This window comes from Pan paniscus, chromosome 2 (assembly GCF_029289425.2).
Source record: "Pan paniscus chromosome 2, NHGRI_mPanPan1-v2.0_pri, whole genome shotgun sequence".
In the NCBI taxonomy this organism is placed as follows: Eukaryota; Metazoa; Chordata; class Mammalia; order Primates; family Hominidae; genus Pan; species Pan paniscus.
The window spans coordinates 133,155,278-133,171,725 of record NC_085926.1 but is presented as its reverse complement, the minus strand read 5'-3'; the positions used below and the strand labels follow the sequence as shown (position 1 = coordinate 133,171,725).

Sequence of the window (16,448 nt, the reverse complement as noted above, 5' to 3'; positions counted from 1 at the left end):
GAGCAAAACTGCACTTGAGACAATGCTTAGGGGCTTTATTTTGAAGGAGCATGCAAAATTAGAATAAACTGCTACTCTGCAGATGTTCTTATTCCCTCTGAGACCCATCTCAAACGTCAAATATCCAGGAAGTCTTCCCTTACCTCCTCCACTCAAATGTTCTCAAAGCCCCATGTTTATGCCACCGGACTGTAAAACCCTCTAGAATCAGCAAGCACAGTGCTTAGTCACAACTAGCATACACTGATTGTGTGTTAAATGAATAACTTGGGAATTCTGGAAGTCTAATATCAGAAATTTTATTTGTTTTCAGCATTGACAGAAAATATCTTGAATGTGAAATCTTGCTTGTCAGACAGTTTTGTATAAGTGCTGAATTGTTCTTAGTCAGATTAAGGTCTTGGGCAGGATAAGATGGGTCTGATTTTTCATTTCTTTTCTTTCTTTTTTTTTTTTTTTTTTGAGACAGGGTCCCCCTCTGTCACCCAGGCTGGAATGCAGTGGCGCGATCTTGGCTCACTGCAACCTCTGCCTCCAAGGCTCAAGCAATTTTCGTGCCTCAGTCTCCTGAGTAGCTGGGATTACAGGCATGCGCCACCACACCTGGCTAATTTGTATTTTTAGCAGAGACAAAGTTGTACCACATTGACCATGCTGGTCTCAAAGTCCTGGCCTCAAGCAATCCACCTGCCTCTACCTTCCAAGGTGCTGGGACTACAAGCATGAGCCACTGCGCCCTGCTGGGTCTGCTTTTTCTACTAACATGTTATACTTATTTAGCAGCTGGTATAGACAGAACCAGGGTGCAGCTGATTTCATAAAAGCAGGCTTTGCACTAACTCCACCGCTTACTGATTTGAAGTGCTTCAGGAGCAGAGGCAAGGTGTTGCTAATCCCAGATAATAGAGGACCTAGACACCAGCCATAGTTGACTTCAGGACCCGGTTAATGGTGCAGCCATTTCACCCACTCCAGGCTGGAGCCACTCTGCCCATGGCAACAGGGAGTACTGTCGTAGAAGTATCCCAGCTCCTCTTTCCGCAGTCTCTCTGGGAAGTTGCCACCTTTCTCAATCTTCCGAGCAGCTGCCATGGCACTAAACCTTTCACAGAATAGAAGGCTTGCTGACTCCATAGCTTACAAGTTCCTCAGTGTCCACCCTAGCACAGAGGGGGTTACAGTGTGGCTGGCTGCCAGTGGACTCAGATCTGAACTGGGGACCATTCTTTCTCTTTTAGCTGTAAGTTGGGAAGGATAAAAACTGCCCCCACCCAAAGTGATGGGAAGGGCAAGCAGAGAACATAGGTATGCAGCTTTGCAAATTGTAATCCTCTCAGCTCCAAGGGGAGGGTATGTATGCAAAACACAAAAGAGGCCTGGTCCCTGGAGAGGGTGAGAGGCAGTGTTGAAATTCAGGCAGGACTTTTCATTGGAGACTTATCAAAGCAAATCATCCGAAAAAGGCTTCCTCACCTTTTAGTAAGTATGGAGCAAAGGTTCTCATGTGGAACATTCCAAAAAGCCTCTATTTAAAGCATGTTAGATGACCCTTCTCTTCCTTTCTCACCCTTTTCCCTTGAGGGTGTCCTGGGGGAGTGTTGACCTCCCCACAGACAGGGACCCTCTCCTGTGGCCCATCTGAAGCTGGCCAGCTTTGGAAAGCTTTCCACCTCTTCCTTCACTGATAGGTGATATGGGATCATAGAAGAGTGAATTCTCAAGGAAGAAGGGCCCTTTCCAATTACTCTCTTTAAAGCTAAGAGGTACAAGTCCCACACAGAAACTGCGACTGGCTCAATGGAGCATAGCCGTCAGAGGAAGAGCAGGATGGGAACCCAGGCCCTGGCCCCCAGTCCAGTGCCTCCTTCCCCTCTGTCGTTCACGGGGAAGGAAAACACAGAACCTGAACGCTTAGAAGCAGGGTAGACTTTACTGCTTAATTTGGGGCTGATCTATTCATGGTCCTCAGCCATTTGGAAACAGCCCATTGTCTCTTGGGTTGGAGACTGTGGCCTTGGCACCTCTACAGGCTTTGTGGTTATAGGGCCTTTCACACCTCCATGCTGGGCTCTTTGATTAGTTCCAACATCCATGCTAAGGGTATCCCTGTATCCCCTACCCTGAACACTGCAGGTTCAGATTATGAGGCCGTGAGCTGAAAACAGGAGGAATTGGTATGCTACTGCCTTTGGGATCCCTTCAATGGGGGTTTGTGGTGACCAAATGCTGCTGACACTCACATCTTGGTTGGACATATCCCAATAGGGTCTCTCTCCAAATGACATGACTTCCCACATGACGATCCCGTAGCTCCAAACGTCGCTGGCTGAAGTGAACTTGCGGTAGGCGATGGCCTCTGGAGCTGTCCATCTCACGGGGATCTTCCCTCCCTGAAAGAAGGAGAAACCGTGGTCAGCCCAACAATCAGGTTTCTGATTGAAGGTAGGCAATAAAAAACTTGGCATGCACATTCTTCCAAACTCTCACTCCCATATCTTATGAATTATGACAGACAGGCTATTCTTGCTTAGTGCACAAGCTATGTTGCCGTGCCTAGTTAGAGAAGCTCAAGGTGACCAGCATGCCTGTGCTGGCCTCTAGCCTCATGTGGATATGCCACATGTGCCCTGGTTCCCTATATGTGGATTCCAATGTTGCTGCAGGGGAGGTGGGTGGGAGGAGAGAGTGTAACTGTCATAAAACTCACTGGAACTACCCGAGATTGGCTACATGAGAAACAAGTTATGGTTTTCTTTGCTCCCTGGCAATGTAAAAGCTAACACATTTGGGTCAGAAGGAATTGCCATGGTACAAAAGGAAAGAAGAGTGATGAAGCATGCCTCCTGGAGAGCCCTGCCACTACAAGGTCATGCTATGCTGCCCTCTGCCCCATTTTCGTTGCATTCCACCTCTAGGGGGCAGGTTTCCCTAACTCTGTAGCATGCAGATAGCCCTGAGCTTCATGAGGGTTGAATGGTCCCAGTGCTGTGGTCTTTCTACATGCTGGCTGTCCTGCCAGCCCTTCAGTGGAGGTCAAGATTCCAGAGTCTGGAGATGCTCTTTTCTATAGGGCCACTCTTAGGCTTGTTTCTCCTTCTTGCCTCCAATCCCACACTGGAAGTTTCTAAATTGGCTCTCTGCTTGGCCCTCAGCTTGTCTGCCAGACCTTGGCCAGTTTTGTTTACCTAAGGGATTCACATCTATCCACTCATTCATCCATCCCATCAACAAATAGGCAATAAGCACCACTTTGTGCCAGGTCCTGCTGAGAAGCTGATGTCCCAGAAATAAGCCAGTGTCCCTGCCCTCAAGCTGAACAGGACAGTGGGGAGACAGACAAGAAAACAAAAACTTAAAATATATTGTTAAAAACATTGAAAAGTGAGGGAAGGTGAAGATGAGAGTGGGTACAAGGTGTTCTGAAAACCAGAGGAGACTCCCTAACACAGGGAAGGGTCAGGGAAGGCAGGCAGGAGCTGTTAGAGAAGCAGTTTCTGGTGGTGGTTAAGAACTCCTGGAGCCTTTGTCTGGGTTTGGATACCAGTACTGCCTCTTTCTACCTGTGCGGCGGAGGCAAGTAACCTACCTCTCTGTGCCTCAGTTTCTCATCAGCACCTACACAGCCCAGTGTTAACTATTATTTTCACTATGCTCAGCCCTAGAGAACAAGTAGAAGTTAACCAGGCAAAGTGACTGGAGGAGGGAAGTCCAGGCAGAGAGCAGCTTTCTCAACGGCCAGGGATAAGAGAGAGGCTGGGACATACAAGCAATCCACAATGGCTGAAGCAGGGAGTTCCTGAAGGAGAAGTAATGGGAGGTGAGCATAGAGCAGACAGCTGGCATGGCCTGTGCTGTCCAGCATCAGTGCCAATTACAGCTGTTAAACAGGGTGCTTGCCAAGGCTGTCCTCCAAAGCTCATCACTCCCTATAGCAAATATGACCCCCCTTTTCAGTTTTTCATGCCAAAGGCCAGGATTTCACCCCATCATGCTTTTTTCCATGCTTAGGCTCTGTCTCACTCCATACTACATGGAACATGAAGCCACTGGCTGCAGCAGTAACAGCACAGAGCAGGGACGGCAGCTCCCTCACTCCCCTCCTCATTTACTTCATGCCTCCACTGAAAGAGGATATTTTTATACTGCCCATTCTTACAATCTGCTCAAGTCACCAAAGATACATGGTTGACGTTAGCAAAAATACTGTAAAAATGTAAAAATGGTTAACCCGAGCTAGGCAGAAAAAAAAAAAAGGAGCAAACAGCAAAGTGTATTTTTATCTGGTTTCCTATCTGGAGCCTGGGAGGAATAAAGGCAACCAGGCTGGACCTCCCCAGGCACACATCCCACTTTCTGCAAAGAAGTCAGTCCTAATTTCCCCTGAGGATGGTGGCAGGCTTTTGTGGTGGGGGAGATGTCCTCAGCTCAAATGCCAGCTACACGACAAATGCCTGGAGGGCATGCTTAGGCTGTGGCTGCAGCCAGACTCTCTGTTCTCATCATCCCCCAGAACATGAATGAATTTACTGGTTTTATCAACATGTTCCCCACGGCTGGGAAGAGAGGTGAAGAATTCATCCAGTGAAGCAGCAGCTACCAAACACCTGGAGGTCAATGTCTGATAGTGCAGAGACCCCAAGTTGTGTGTTGCCATTAGGGAAGGTGCTGTTGTCACATCTCGAGATGGCCTGGGCTCCCCCAGAAAAGAGGGGCTTTGGTTCTCTCAAAATACCTGGGTTAAGTGAGGTAGGAGAGAATTGGAGTTTAATTAGTATACTGTGTGTGTGTGGTGTGTGTGTGTGTGAGAGAGAGAGAGACAGAGACAGAGAACCAGATTGTGTGTGAGAATGTATCAATCTGTGTGCGAGAGTGGGAGACAGAGAAAACTTGGCAGTGTAGGTCTCTGAGTAAAAGAGAGTTAGGGCTTGCTTAGCTTTTGTGTGTGTTTGTGTCAGAGAGAGGAGGGGAGATGACAGTGTGGCTCTTCTGAATTTCAAAGAGGTGATTTGGGAGTCTGAGAGTGTCCTTCTCTGCCAAGTCTGGAGCAAACCCCAGGGGCTGTCAGTGACAGCTGTGGAGCCGCTCCCTCCTGCCTGGAAAGTGGCAGTGCCTGGCCCACGGCAAGGAGCCTCCAGCCCTCCTGCCACCTTGCACTGTTGGGCCTCACTGAACACTGAGCTTGGGCTGTCACGGCCGCCCCCCTCCATCCCAGCAGGTGGCTGAGCCTTTGAGAAGAGCCCCTGGACAGGCAGGTGACAGCTTGTCATGGCAGGCTCTCCTGCTCAGCTGAAGAGAAGGGGGACACTGACTTGGGAGGCAGAACAAAAGGAAATGCAAAGTCAGGGGAGCACAAGAGTGGGCACTTTGTTTCCTAGGAATTTTAAACCTTCCTTCCATCTTTTCAAACATCATTGTCAATGTTGCCTTCTGGTGCTCAGAGGTAATCATGGTGATGATTATTGATATAATCAATATCAATTATTGACATAATTAATATTATCAAGTGATGATTATAACTTGTCTTCAATTATGTGAAAGGAAATCTATTAATTTAAAGGATGGTGACCAGCCCTGTGGAGGGAAGCAGAAGAAAAGGAAGTGGAACCCTGCTGCAGCAGGCAGGGTTCTGCCAGCCAGGCGGTCCTGCTGCTGCTGCATGAGGAACTTGGACCAGACACCAGGGCCAACACAGCCATGTGACTTTAAAGTGCCCTAAGAGCCCCCAGCTCCCCAGTGCAGGTATGAGGAAGGGGCATAGAGGAGTGCTTGCTCCATTGGGTGGTGAGGAATATCAGGGAAAAATTCTCAGGGCAGTGAAGAATGCATGGGGCTCACTGGAAAGGAATCTGCATTGATACGGACACAGAAGTGCTGACACTGGGCTTGGGGAGAGCACTGTCCCTGGCAGGGGTTTCTACAAGGTACCAGATGACTTGCTTCCCTGGGGGATGCTAAGGGTATGGGTCTGCTTTCTGCAGGGACTGGGTTTCCCTAGAGCTGCCGCAGGGGTCACTGTTGGAGCATGGGGGAGGGAGAAGAGAAGAAGAGGAAGAGGCAGCTCACTGTCATTAGGGGTCTGAGTTCCCTTCAAGACTTCATACACACCTTCCACACAGAGCTTTGCATTGAATGGTTGTGTTGCCAATAATTCTTCAAATGTTTGAAAACCACTGCTTCAGAAAAATTATGTCTTAACTCAGATATACGATAAATTTAAGATTTTGTGTGTGTGTGTGTGTGTGTGTGTGTGTGTGTGTGTAGAATTTGGTGAACTACGAGAAGATATCTGGCAGTGAATTAATCCTAACCCTGCCATCCTCAAGGTCATCTGCTGACCCACATCCACACCTGCCAGCAGGTGTGATGCCAACAGGTAGAAGCTCTTGGTGTAGAGGCACTTTAGTCCCTCAGCTTCAGACAGTCTGCAGCAAGCATCTATGCAGCACCCATTCTGTCCTCAGTACCCTGCTGGGGACATGGTAATGATGAGCCTCAGCCCTACTCTCAATGGGCAATGGATGTCCCTAACACCATCCAGCCAGCACACTGTCTTGCCACGGTGAGGTTACAGAAGTACAACACATAGCTTTGGTTTCTAGAGCCCACCCAAGTATGAAGTTTTCCAGGCCAAAGTCCAGGCATATGACTGATTCCTTTTGCTAATTGCTTATTGTTGAGAAGCCCAGAGGGTAGCACTTCTATGTGTCTGGGCATTGCTACAGCACTTTTCTCCACCATCTTGTGTGAGACAAAATCTCAATGGGATTATGGCAGAAATCCAGCCACTCACGAATACTGAGTATTGTGTTCATGGACTTGTTCACCAAATATTTCTGTTGTGCAGCATGAGAGGATCCCCTTGAAGTTTGGAAGTGATAGGTTCATGGCCGAGTGTATCATGAAATGGCTCTGAATTTCATAATGCCTGCTATTCCAAAAGGTTTATAATACATAAAGTATATTGAGGTTGTTGTGAAAGTCCAACATGATAGAAATTTAAACCGCACAATATATTATTATCATTAAACAATAAATTATTGAATGTTGTGTATTGAGTTATATCCCCACAAAAGACATGTTGAAGTCCTAACCTGTGAGACCTGTGAATGTGATCTTCTTTGGAAACAGGGCCTTTGCAAATATAATCAAGTTAAAATGACATCATACTGGATTAGGATGAGCCCTAAATTTCATGCTGGCATCCTTATAAGAAGGCCGAATGAAAATACAGCAACACACCAGGGAGAACACCATGTGAAGATGGAGGCAGAGATTGGGGTGATGCATCTACAAACCAAGTTATATCAAGAATTGATGGCAACTAGGAGAGAGGCATAGAATAGATCCTCCCTAGAGCCTTCAAAGGGAGAATGACCCTGCCAACACCTTGATCTCAGACTTTCAGCCTCCAGAACTGTGATAGAATAAATTTCTGTTTAAAGCTGTTTAGTTTGTGATACTTTGTTATAGAAGCCATGAGAAACTAATACATTGAGTATATACAATTTTATCAGATACTAGTTTAACAATACCATTGTTAAGTTCCTAGGTGGCAGAACCATCACGGGCTACTATTAGGGGGCAAGAGGACTTGGGAGTGAGGGATAGCTCCACCTCTTTATATCAAAGCCCCTCGATTAACCACAGGGCCCCTCTAACATTTCATCACTGCTGTTGATCAGACCTCGGCCACAGTTCATACCTTGAAGCACTGCCCTTTGTCATCCTGCCTGAGGGAGAATTCTATCCTCACTCTACCATCAGTGTCCCCAGACTCAGACGGCCACTCCAGGCCTAGGTAAATGCACAACACCGGCTGAAAGCTAGGCCAATACACATTTTCTTTGATTACTCAGAAGGCCTAGCCCAGTGGTTCTCAAGCTTGGTTACCTACTGGAATCACCTGGGGAAAGTTTGTTTGTTTGCTTGTTTTTAAAGCCATGAATATTTTAATTTATTCGAATTTCTCGGACTGGTGCCCAAGCATTGGTAGGTTTTTGGTGATGCTTCAGGTGATTTGAATGTCAGGCCATTAGTCACAGCTACTGGCTGGAGCAGTGGTTCTCAAATTTGAATGTGTATCAGAACCTACTGGAGGGCTCATAAAACTGGTTCTAACCCAGACTTTAAAATTTACTAGTTCTGGGGTAGGGCCTGAGAATTTGCATTCCTAACAAATTCCCAGTGTGATTCTCACACTTTGAGAACTGCTGGCATAGATCAATCCGACATAAGTCATGGATTGCTTTAGGAATTGTCTTAAATACAAACTCTGATAATTGTTAGTGCCTGGTTTAAGAAGGATTCTGAGGCTTCATGACTGGGCTCAACAAGAGGTTTTGACTAATGACTACATGTAAGAATCACCTGAAGCACATTCAAATCATCAATGCTCGGGCACCACTCCCAGAGATTCCAAATTAGAATACTCAAGGCACTAACAAAAAGTAAAACTTTCCCCAGGTGACTCCAATGAGCAACCAAGCTTGAGAACCACTGGGCTAGACCTTCCAGGTATGGAGAGAAGAGGGGTATTTGTGTTGATTAGCAATGTCTTCCTTGGGTGAGGAAGTAGGCAGCTGTTTGTATGGCAAGTGATATGGTTTGGCTGTGTTACTACCCAAATCTCATCTTGAATTGTAGTTCCCCTAATCCCCACTTATTGTATGAAGGACCCAGTGGGAAGTAATTTAATCATGAGGGTGATTACCCTCATGCTGTTCTCATGATAGTGAGTGAGTTCTCACAAGATCTGATGGTTCTATAAGGGGCTTTTTCCCCTTTTGCTCAGCACTTCTCCTTCCTGCCACCATGTGAAGAAGGACAAGTTTGCTTCCCCTTCCACCATGATTGTAAGTTTCCTGAGGCCTCCTCAGCCATGCTGAACTGTGAGTCAATTAAACCTCTTTCCTTTATAAATTACCCTGTCTTGGGTATGTCTTTATTAGCAGTGTGAGAACAGACTAATACAGTAAACTGGTACCAGTAGAATGAGGTGCTGCTATAAGGATACCTGAAAATGTGGAAGTGACTTTGGAACTGAGTAACAGGCAGAGGTTGGAACAGTTTAGAGGACTCAGGAGAAGACACAAAAATGTGGGCAAGTTTGGAACTTCCTAGAGACTTGTTGAATGGCTTTGACCAAAATGCTGATAGTGATATGGACAGCGAAGTCCAGGCTAAGGTGGTCTCAGATGGAGATGAAGAACTTGTTGGGAACTAGAGCAAAGGTGACTTTTGCTGTGCTTTAGCAAGGAGACTGGCAGCTTTTTGCCCCTGCCCTAGAGGTCTGTGGAAATTTGAACTTGAGAGAGATTATTTGGGGAATCTGGCAGAAGAAATTTCTAAGCGGCAAAGTATTCAAGAGGAAGAGAACATAAAAGTTTGGAAAATTTGCAGCCTGACAATGAGATAGGAAAGAAAAACCCATCTTCTGGGGAGAAATTTAAGTGGCTGTAGAAATTTTCATAACTAATAAGGAGCTGAGTCTCCAGGGCATGTCAGAGACCTTCACCACAGTCCCTCCCATCACAGACCTGGAGGCCTAGGAGGGAAAAATGGTTTCCTGGGCCAGGTCCAGGTTCCCCCTACTGTGTGGAGCCTTGGAACTGCAGAACTGTCTCTCAGCTGCTCCAGCTATGGCCAAAAGGGGTCAAGGTACAGCTCAGGCCATTGCTTCAGAGGGTGCAAGTCCCAAGCCTTGGCAGCTTCCACATGATGTTGGTCCTGTGAGTGTGCGGAAGACAAGAATTGAGGTTTGGGGATCTCTGCCTAGATTTCAGAGGATGTATGGAAATGCCTGCATGTCCAGGCAGAAGTTTGCTGCAGGGGTAGAGCCCTCATGGAGAACCTCTGCTAGGGCAGTGTGGAAGGGAAACGTTAGGTTGGAGGCCCCACACAGAGTCCCCACTGGGGCATTGCCTGGTGGGGCTGTGAGAAGAGGGCCATCATCCTCCAGACCCTAGAATGGTAGATCCGCCAACAGCTTGCACTGTACACCTGGAAGAGCTGCAGACACTCAAGGCCAGCCTGTGGAAGTAGCCAGGAGGGGAGCTGTACCCTGCAAAGCTTCAGAGGCAGACTTGCCCAAGGCTGTGGGAGCCCACCTCTTGTATCAGCATGACCTGGATGTGAGACATGGAATCAAAGGATATCATTTTGGAACTTTAAGGTTTAATAACTCCCCATTGGATTTTGGACTTGCATGGGGCCTGTAGCCCCTTTGTTTGGCCCATTTCTTCCCTTTGGAATGGGTGTATTTACCCAATGCCTGTACCCCCATTGTAACTAGGAAGTAACTAATTTGCTTTTGATTTTACAGGCTCATAGGTGGAAGAGACCTGCCTTGTCACAGATGAGACTTTGGACTTGGATTTTTGGGTTAATGCTGGAACGAGTTAAGATTTTGGGGGACTGCCGGAATGGCATGACTATGTTTTGAAATGTGAGGACATGAGATTTGGGAGGAGTCAGAAGTGGAATGGTATGATTTGGCTATCTCCCCACCCAAATCTCACCTTGAATTGTAGTTCCCATGATCCCTGTGTGTTGTAATAGAGACCCAGTGGGAGGTAATTTAATCATGGAGGCAGTTACCCTTCTGTTCTACTGTACTAGTGAGTGAGTTCTCACCAGATCTGATTATTTTATAAGGAGTTTTCCCCCCTTTTGCTTGGCACTTCTTGCTGCCACCATGTGAAGAAAGACATGTTTGCTTCCCCTTCCACCATGATTGTAAGTTTCCTGAAGCCTCCCCAGCCATGCTGAACTGTGAGTCAATTAAACCTCTTTCTTTATAAATTACCCAGTCTTGAGTATGTCTTCATTAGCAGCATGAGAACAGACTAATACAGCAAATATTTTTCAACATTGTACTAAGCCTCAAAAGATCTTAAAATGATGAAAAAGGAAAAAAGCAGCAAATTGGCCTCATTAATGTTTCTGTCAAGTATATCTGTGGCCCAAAGGAAATGGAGGGCAAATTGAGATAAAGTTTACATTGTATGTCAAGAGTCACCCTGGAGTTGGCAGGTTGGACACTCTGCCTTCGAGCAGTGACCCTCCTGACTGTGTGGTTGACCAGCCTGGGTACAGCACCTGCTTGCGAGTGAGGGTCTGTGCAATCCATTGTAGACAAGTTCACACACAGATGGTCCTGCCCTCAGGGGGCATCCATGTGGCGCACCCCTGCTCCTGTTCCACAGTCACTGTCTACTGCACTGCTCTAAAGTGAGCTGCAAGTGTTTCTGTGTCAAATTAGAAAGGTATTTTAGAATAAATGTCTCAACTTAAAATCACTCTGAAGGTACACTGACCCATTTTCCTCAATCTAATGAGTAAAGTGATATTTTTCCAGATAAGACTCATAACAACTAAGAAGGAAAAGAAGTTTTTGCCTAAAAGGTTATCTTGCTCTGAGTGTCACCAGCTTCTAACAGCTAGTGGAAATGGCTTCTGGCTGCTGAATTGCAACTGAGTCTATATAATAAAGAGGCTGTTCCCAGTTCCCCAGGATGCCAGGAATTTGCATGAAAACAGTCTCTCATCTTCTGAAAGAGTTCATCTGGCCCTGCTGCTTATTTCTTTCCAGAAGCCACAATCTTGATGGTGACACTGTAATTTATTACCGTGCTAAGGATTATGATGCAACATACAGAGAATGAAAACTTGAGGTGGGAAGCAGGCTGCAGGAACAGGTGAGCTTTTGGAGAGGATGGTCTCGTTTGTCATGCAAATGGCACACATAACAGAGAAGAGGGCTGGGAGAAAAGACAACCCAAAAAGACACACAGCATTAGCTGCCGACAAAATTGTTTCTAAATAGAATGTTTTTCAAAGCTTTTCTTGAAGCATTAGCTGCTCCTCCAAAATGAATGGCAGAATGTATTTCGTACTAGTAATAAAATATGTGATTTGAATAACTACAAATGGAAAGATTTACAATCGGGTGGGGTCCTTGCTGCCTCTCCCCTGAGCTTTGTGAGCGCTGAAACCCTTCTGTGCAATGCTGCAAAAGGTAATTGCAGCCCAAACATAATTTTCCAGCAGCTACAGAAAGGCTTATTTGGACATAAATTAACTAAAAATATGTGGATGATAGTGTGTATTTCATGTGTGAAGAACAGAAAGGCCACTTGGTGGCATTTCCCAACTGGAAAAAAAATCTTCAACCAAACAGACGTCATTTTTCTGTACTATACTGACTGGGCAAACAGCTCTCTTTTACTATCCACACCCAAAACAGCCTCTGATGGCCAGGATACAGGCATTATTATTTCTTTTTATTATCCAGTGCTTCTTGAGTTTACAATTAAAAAGAAAGGATGGAGAGACAAGGGCTAAATAATTAACTAGCTGCCTTCATTCATTTGACATTCAGGCCCCTCTCTGAGCCAGGCCAGGGACAATAAAGGGCAAAGAAACAGCATCCCTTCAGCCCTGAGGAGGACACTGTCCAGGGAATCCCGCAGTGGTAGTCAGGTCTTTAGTGGTGCAGATCCTATGTTCATCGCCTCACTATTCATGACAGCAAAGACATGGAATCAACATTAGGTGCTCATCAATGGTGGGTTGAATAAAGAAAATGTGGTACATGTACACCATGGAATACTATGCAGCCACAGAAAAGAAAGAAATGATGTCCTTTGTGGTAACATGAATGGAGCTGGAGGCCAGAATCCTAAATGAATTAGTGCAGGAGTGGAAAACCAAATATCACACGTTCTCACTTATAAATGGGAGCTAAACATGGAGCACACATAGACATAAATATGGGAACAACAGACACCGCAGACTACTAGAGGTGAGAGGGAGGGAGGGAGGCATGGGTTGAAAAACTACTTATTGGGTTCTATGCTCACTACTTGGGTCCAATACACCCATGTAACAATCCTACACATGTACCTCATGTATCTAAAGTAAAAGCCAAAATTATTTTAAAAATTTAAATTAAATTACCCTAATTTAGATCTTGTTAATAAAAATAAAAAATAATGGTGCAGGTGTGTTCTCTCCTTGTTTAGTCCCTGAAGCCTGGGTCCTGCTATCAGTGCTCCTGAAGTGAGTGCTCTGGAGAAAGAGCAACTGGACTCACCCCAAAGGGCTTTAGCTTCTCTAGACACTTTGCTCTCCCAGATGGTGGGGTACTGATAATGAACAGAGAGAGCCAGCATCCCATCAGGAATGTAGTAAGCAGGGCTAGACTTGCCCTGCTGCTGAAACAAAAATGCCCTCCTCCAAGGCAGGTGGGGAGGGGACAATGAGCCTCCAGGCCCTCTGGGTGACAGGCTGGCATGGAGGACCATGGAACAGGGGGCAAGAAGGGTTCAGGAGGAGGCTCAGAGGCCACCCCACTATCTCCCCTTCTGTTTCCAGGCCACGTCCAGTGTTTCATCCATTGCTTCTCTGACAATGGCAGGAACTGTACTTTTTCCCAGAGCCTCTCTGCACCCATGCCTCATTGCTGCCCACCCTCAGCCCCAGGCTCATCCTAAGAGACCACAGCTTCCTCTCTGTCAGCCAGTCTGTTTGCCACACCAGTGACCCCTGGGCCTTTCCCCATGTCTCCAGGGTTTCCATCCATCAGTAGGCCATGATGCCAGTCCACCTTTCGCATGCGTCTCCCCAACAACCCTTGGTCACCCAGACTCTTCTCCCATTCTGTCCCTGCCCTGTGCATGGAGGCTACATGGGCTTCCTGCTGCTCTGAGGTGAAGCTGCACTTGCTATGGCAGGCAATACAGCTGGCAAGTCCTTCTGACATCGAGTGGCTACTGGTGGGGCTGCTGATTCCAGTGGATGCTCTGTCTCTGGAGAAGGTTGGGGCTCTCAGATGGAGACTGGCCCCTGCTTAGCCAACTTGGAGACCTCTGTACAACTCTGTGGGAAGGCTGTGGGGTGTTTTCTATTGTCCTTATCATGGCCTTCAATTATTTTTTCTCCTCTTCTTGTGGGGTAAGCAGCTGACAGACTGTCTATGGCAACCCGTTTTAAGAGACACACTAGGTATATTCCTTCTTTTCATTGCAATGTTTGAATGCCTTACCAGTGTCCACTGGCCATGCTTCTAGTCTCTCTTCCTGCCCCCGCCCTCCAACAGCTATTTAAAAATAATCAGTCACATTAAATAGCTTAAGCAATTCTGGCCTCCTGAACTGCACTTCCTTCTTGGCATGGTTTCTCCCGCAAACAATCCCAGCAGTTACAACTAAGTCACTTAAACACTCTGTCTTACCGTCTCCACCTGCCAATAGGGATAATAATACTTAATTATCTCAGAGGGGCGTATGAGGAGCTGTTAGCTAATGCTGGCAGAGTGTGCCAGTGCTGACGGAGCTGCTCCACCTGCCTCCCTGCATGAGCCTTGCTCTCTGGGCTGTCTGTCCTCCTCTGGTGGTGGTGAGGGATGGCCAAGGAGGGGCAGAGTCTGCTTCAAAGGCTGTATTGGGAGGGCAGCTCCTTCCTGTGTATCTTCTACACTGGGGATGAAACCAAGTATTCTGAGTCTCTTTTTACAGGCACTGGGAACTGGACAGGAGAGGAGGGTGACCAGGGGTCCACACCTGGTAAAAAGTAGGGGGGGGGTGCTCTTGAAACCTCCCATTCCAGATCCCATGCTGCCTTTTCCTCATATTGGATGACAGGAAAGAAGGAAAGAAGATACATGGAGAAGTGTGTCCTTGCATATGGAGGGCAGATAAAAATCTCCCAAAGGAAAAACAAAAGGATTGGCTTGTGTTTTACTTTCCCAGAGCATGGAGTCCCTAACTGTCAGCCAAGGGTCCCACCCCACCCACGCTGTCACCCCTCAGACTGCCCGACTCTCAGTGAGCTCTGGGATATAAAAGAGCATGTCAGTTTACTACATCTTTGATGGTTGAGAAACGTTGGTTGAGAGATAAGAATATTAAGAATATTAAAGTGCCTCAGAGTAAAATGGGAAAAAACATTGATGCTTTGTTTTTTAAATAAAGCATGAATAAGCACATTTACAATGGGACTAAGACTGATGACTCTCTGTGTGAGGAAGAGGATGTGAAAATGGGCAAATCTCGTAAGCTATGCAAGAATATAAATTGGCAAAAGGCTTTGGGGGAATAAACAGCTACCAAAATTTAAAATATACAAGTTCTTAACATCACACGAAGGACAGGCGAACATCCCGTGCCTCCAGAAGCAATACCCTAAGAAGGGCACACTGTCACTTAGGCAACACATAAATAACCCGAATCTAAGCATGAAGGGACATCAGACAAACTCAAAATGAGGAAGAGTCTATTACACAATATTTGAAAGGTATCCTTTAAAAATTTAAAAAGTATTGTGAAAATTTTCCTAATTAAAAGATATTAAATGAACATGATAACTAAATGCAGTCTCAGAAGCTAGACTGGATCCTGTACTACAGTGAAAAAAGGCTAAAAAAGATACTTTTTGGGTCAATTGACAAAATTAGAATATAGATAGAAGACTAGATAAAAGTATTTTATCCATGTTAAATTACTAAAGTTGATAACTGTACTACAGTTATGTAAGAGAATATCCCGCCCTATTCTTAGGAAATACGGAAATACACACGAAGAGTCTAAGAATAAAGAGCGATGATGTATGTAACGTATCTTCCAAGAGTTCAGAAAAAATATTTTACAGAGAGAGAAAGAGAGAAAGGAAGAGAGCAAATAATAAAGAAATGGGGTCAAATGATAACAGTAGGTAAAGAATCCGGGCAAATGTTATATGAGTGTTGTCTGTATTATTCTTATTCTGGGAATTTTCTTTAAGTTTGACATTATTTTTTTAAAATTAATGTGCAAATTCTTTGATCTAGAAATTTATCTTCTTGAAATTTATTTTATAGAAATATACATACGAGTGCACAGATATGTCTATATAAGAATTTTCACTGAAATGTTGTTTGAAATAACATAGCATCAGAAGCCACCTAGAAGACCATTTACAAAGAGCTTGTCTCCAAAGGCATGAAGTGAGGCACTGAAGCGGAAAGGTAATTAATATTCAGGATAAGTCATTAAGTAACAAAGCAAGCAGCCTATAAGTAGATCATTATGTATGGTATGAGACCATTTTTTTGAGACTAAAATGTATACACAAAAAATACACATATGCATACACACACCCAGTAAAGAGGAGAAGAAAGCACACCAAACTATGAATGATAGTAATTTCTGGGAATTGGGAAGGGGGAGTCAGTTTCACTTTTTACTTTAAACACATTTTTATTTTTTAATGTTATGAAGCATTTTGTTTATTTTTAAATTGCAGATTTTATTTTAGATGGTTTTATTTTAGGGGTACATGTGTAAGACTCACTTTTTACTTTAAACATATTTTTATTTTTTGATGTTTTGAAGCATTTCATTTGTTTTTAAATTTCAGATTTTATTTTAGATTATTTTATTTTAGGTGTACATGTGTAAGATTATTACATG

The 16,448-nt window shown here is 45.2% G+C and overlaps 1 protein-coding gene across 1 annotated transcript in view; it reads right to left on the bottom strand.

Annotated features, from left to right (window-relative positions):
* Positions 1–16,448, bottom strand: part of EPHB1 (EPH receptor B1) — a 467,658-nt gene that overhangs the window by 16,951 nt on the left and 434,259 nt on the right. The window contains exon 13 of the mRNA XM_003822498.5: positions 2,241–2,390. Within this exon, the coding sequence (XP_003822546.3) occupies positions 2,241–2,390 (150 nt within the window). The remainder of the gene's footprint in view (positions 1–2,240; positions 2,391–16,448) is intronic.